This window comes from Triticum urartu, chromosome 7 (genome assembly GCF_003073215.2).
Source record: "Triticum urartu cultivar G1812 chromosome 7, Tu2.1, whole genome shotgun sequence".
NCBI lineage: Eukaryota > Viridiplantae > Streptophyta > Magnoliopsida > Poales > Poaceae > Triticum > Triticum urartu.
Window position 1 is genome coordinate 38,640,691 of NC_053028.1, and position 4,812 is coordinate 38,645,502.

The 4,812-nt window shown below is 42.5% G+C and overlaps 1 protein-coding gene across 1 annotated transcript; it reads left to right on the forward strand.

The window, feature by feature from the left end:
• Positions 1-764: 764 nt before the first annotated feature.
• On the forward strand, positions 765-1,377 carry LOC125525980. Its single transcript, XM_048690988.1, has one exon. The coding sequence runs from the start codon at positions 961-963 to the stop codon at positions 1,234-1,236; it is 276 nt and encodes a 91-aa protein (XP_048546945.1). The 5' UTR covers positions 765-960; the 3' UTR covers positions 1,237-1,377.
• Positions 1,378-4,812: the final 3,435 nt, after the last annotated feature.

Consider the following 4,812-nt stretch of genomic DNA (forward strand, 5'->3'; position numbering starts at 1 on the left):
ATAACTCCGCCAACGCCCACACACCACTCAGTTTTTCCACATCATTTCCACATGAAACTTTTTCCATGTTTACTACAAATCATTTATGGCCGCATGCATCATTCTGATACAGAGGCCGGGAGATAACCTCCTTTTCATAAAAAAAACTACAAATCATTTGAAACCTCATGCTCAAATTTTAGAACTTTTTGAGTTGGTTTGCTATTATTAAAACATTAACTGATTTTTTGGTTTTTAAAAAGGATAAAAAAAGCTTCGGTTCTACGTAGCATGCAAACGAGCTCGGAAAGTGATGAATCTTGGCATGTTGTCTTCAGTGGACCATTGTAGAGCGTGGTAAATATTTGTGAGCATTATAGCAAAAACTTGATACACTTTGTGTATAAACCGAATACTCTCCCACAAAATATCATCATTTCGAATAAAACCACCGCTCACCACACACAACTTCATTTTTTTTAAATCATTTTCACTTTAAACTTTTTCCATGTTTAAAATCGTGTTTTCGGGCTTCAGTTTTAAACATGAAAAACAGCAACTGTGCTTTCGGGCTCCGGTTTTAGACATGAAAAAAGTTTGAAGTGAAAATGATGTAAAAAGAATGAGTTGTGTGTGATGGACGATGGTTTTTGTTTGAAACAAGGACAGTGCGGACACGTCATGCCATGGTCATGTGGGAACACAAGGCAGAGAAGGCAGCACCCGAGAAACGGAAAATAGAGCGAGGCCACAAATCTGCGAGCCGGTTGCCACTTCCACCACGCCATATCCAAAGCTTCCTCCATGTCCATGCCCCACAGTATATAAGTTGGATCGCGTGGCCTCTATATCGTTACCAAGCCGAGCAAGACGGAACCAAGCAGAGCCATCGATCGATTGAAGAAAAGTCGGAGAGCGTGCGTGCAAGAAAGCGTGGGCCGCCGGAGCTGCTAGAGGTATTATCCCCGTCTCTGATCGATTATGGACAAGGTGCTGGCCATCTCCATGCCGAGCATGTCGTCGGTAGACATCGCCCCCGGCGCGGGCAGCAGCGGCAGCAGGGCTCGGCTCTGCTGGCGGGGGTCGAAGCTACAGGAGGACGAGCAGACTGGATCAGCTGGGAAACAGGGGAAGCAGGGCGGTCTGCTGGTGGAGGAAGAGCAGCAGCCGGGCAAGGGGAAATCGCAGTCACCGCTGCCGCGGTTCGTGCCGGAGTTTGATGGGATCGACTGCTTTGAGACCATTGTGTGTCATTAATCAGTGAATATCAACCGGCGGGTGTGACTGTTCATTCGTTGCTAACATGTGCTTCTAACTGAAGCAAGACACAGGTTGTCCACAGAGTAAATTGTAACCAAGTTGTTTTATTTTCTGATTTTTTTTTTTTGAAATGAAAGGGGTTTCCCCCCGCCCCAACTTTTTATTAAAGCCAAGGCAAACCAACACAAACAGACTGTTAAGCAGCGCTCGGCAACAGCCAAAGAGTAGTTGTCACATACTGAAACATGAGCAGGGTTCAAACAACTAACCCTATTACAGTTGGTGCTTTTACCAGCACACAAGTCTCATGAATGGACGCAAAGCCAGTAAAAACATATACACTAGTCGTAGACAACTAGCCATACATGCCCCAGCTAAGGGTCCAGGGTGCTCTCTTATTTTTCAATCAGCGCCAGGTGATCCTAAGCAATTCCCCTCTTCGGTAGTCCAACAGCTTTAAACAGCGGAGGAGAAGCACATCCTGATTTTCTAAGCACAAGATCTTCCACTGCCTGATCGTTGCCCCCAACAGATTCAAAACACAGCGTATATTTCGCCATCTTCGCCCCTGAAAAACAAAGTCATTTCGCAAACGCCATAAGCTCCACAAGGTAGCAGTAGTGGATATATTCAGAGCTTCACATTGTTTTCTTTTCCTCCAGAAGGAGGATAACACAGTAAAAGAATCAGGTACATTAATCTTAAAGCAATCAGCTAATAGTTCCCAAACCTGTCTGGCAACAATGCATTCAAAAAACAGATGTTGGATAGTTTCTAATTCCTCACAAAAGACACAAGTCTTATCCTCTACATGTCTACGTTTGGCTAAGTTGTCTCTGGTCAGGCTCTTATTGTAATAAATCAACCAAAGAAAGACATGAAGATTAGGGGGGACTTTAATTTTCCATATATCGTCTCTGATCTCAGAAGTGATCCCTCCAAAGTTAATTAGTTTGTAAAAAGACTTGACCGAATAACTACCAGATGGTTCCAGCCGCCACACAGGCTGATCTGGTGAATCAGATAGAACAACTTGTTTCATTAGATTAATGAGATCACTCCATCTGGATAGAGTTTTTTCATTCACACATCTGCTAAAGGTTAGTTGGAGTTCACCCCCAACCCATACTTGAGCCAGAGTAGCTTCTTGTTGTTGACAGATTTCAAACAAGTCCCAAAAGGCAGTTTTCAGGGAACAATCCCCGAGCCATGTGTCATGCCAAAAGGCAATAGTTTTACCATCTCCAGGGATCCACCTATAAAAGTTCTTAGCTGCAGCCAAAGCCCAGGCTAGGCTTTTCATGAATGGGGATCCCATGGTAGTTCTAGTACTAAAAAGGTTTGGGTTATCAATATTGTATTTGTAAGCCAAAATCTTTTTCCAGTCACTAGCTCTATTATCAAAAAATCTTTTTCCCCAGGAAGCCAAGAGGGCCATATTAAAATCCCTAAGATTGGGCACCCCCAAACCACCATACTCCTTCCTCCTGGAAATCAGTCCCCAGCTAGCAAGATGATATTTATGAGTATCTCCCACATTCCCCCAGGAAAAAATGGGACATATGAGAAGTAATCATGTCAATGGCCCATTTAGGGAATTTAACAATAGACATCAGATAGGTAGGGATACTAGCAATGCAAGTAGTAAGCAGAATCAATTTGCCTCTATAGGAGAGAAATCTCCCCAGCCACCCAGCTATGTTCTTGATAATCCTGTCTATAATGGGTTGTAAGTCTTCTTTTCTAAGTTTTTTAAAGTGCAGAGGCACACCTAAGTACTTAAAGGGAAAAAACCCCAATTGACAACAAAACACCTAAGCAAATTCCTTAGCCATTTGATCAGTTATATTGATAGTATGCAGGTCACTCTTGTGAAAGTTAATTCTCAAACCAGAAAGTTTCTCAAAGCAAGTTAATATCCACTTCAGGTTCTTGGCACATTCAATAGAATTATCAAGAAACAGGATAGTATCGTCAGCATATTGCAGGTTGACCACTCCCCCAGGAATTGCATTAGGCAGAAGCCCACATATCAAGTTATTATTAACAGCTTTCTGCAGCATCTTAGAAAAGACATCAGCCACTAAATTAAACAACATGGGTGAATGGGGGTCACCTTGTTTTAAACCTTTACCACCAGCAAATTGGGGACCATTGGTGTCATTGATTCTGACCTGGAATGTCCCCTGGTGAATAGTAGACATCACCCACCCTTATTTTCTGATCTGTATAGGCAAATGGACTTGAGTCTGTCGTGATTCCTTTGATAAACTTTTGTTATCAGCATAGTTGAGGAAATAATTGGCCAGGTAGTTAAGGTTTGATGTGGTAAGGATATTCAGAGAAACTAATCAAAAAAGAAGTGAATGCGTGTGAATTGCAACTCGTTAGATGTCCAAACTCCAAGCTCACACTAAACTATGTGGCTAATGCGCCATGTTCATAGTTGGGGTAACATATACTCACGGGAAAACTCGCAAAATTAGCCTAGCATCACTTTTCCTCTTGAAATTGTCTCTCGAACCGGTTACAAGAACGAAATTGCTGCCAAAACAGTGTCTCATTCAAGTAACTGGGAGGCAGCAAGGTATAGTCGAACGGATGACAAGCCGAGTATATGTTTACTGACAGTGAAGAGACAAGCTCGATTGCGGCTAAAGATGCTCAGGCATGCTGTCACCGAGGCAGACCAGTTCCATAATGTCGACGAATTCATGAGGTTTGTAGAGACCATGGTGTTAGTTGCCGGACTCCTGAGGCTTGTCGAGACCATGGTGTTAGCTCTGGGCCAATGTATACATTGGGTAAATATTGTTACTCTCCCGATGTCTCTGATTCCTAGATGTTCATTGCATCCATCTGATTCTTCTCTCGTCCTCTTCTCCTTTTGTGTGCTCGCACCTATTCGTTCGTGTCTTTACATGTGAGATAAATGAAGAAGGAAATATCAAACAATGTGGATGAATTACTGAACCTTGCTATCTGCTCATGCACTTATAGACTTAGATATATAGTGAAAGCATTACTCGCACAAGTGAAGGTGGGTGGAGAATTTACTTATATGTTCGCTGCAACAGTAAAAACAGTAAACTTAAGACATAATATTGTAAAACTTCTAATAAACTGCTAACTGCTTGCCTATATTACAAGTCAATATATAACTTCTGCAAAATTGAATGCAAGGATACAGATAGAAGTGTATTACCCCAAGATGCATTACAATACATAAAGTAAAACTAGAGGGAAATAGTTTAGTGCCGAGATGAACCTGATGGGTTGTGGCTGCCATCGCCCTTCTCGCCATTCGCTAGGCGATGGACTGCACGGGGGTGATGGATGGCAGGCAACTAGGGAGAAAAGATGGCCATTAGGCCCATGAATGAGGAATAAAAGTGGCACAACCATTGGGACAAGGTCAGGCATGAGGAGCCCGATTAATCCACTGAGCCACCACTTAAGTTTAGTTGAGTGAACAACTGCTATTTGATTTTATAACTCCGCTCAACCAAATAACATAAAACATTACAAAACACAGTATGAGGACAGGCAATCGTATATCCATCTACATGATGA

Excerpts from the sequence above, each read along its gene's own strand:
- LOC125525980 (XM_048690988.1), top strand. The coding sequence starts at position 961 with ATGGACAAGGTGCTGGCCATCTCCATGCCGAGCATGTCGTCGGTAGAC.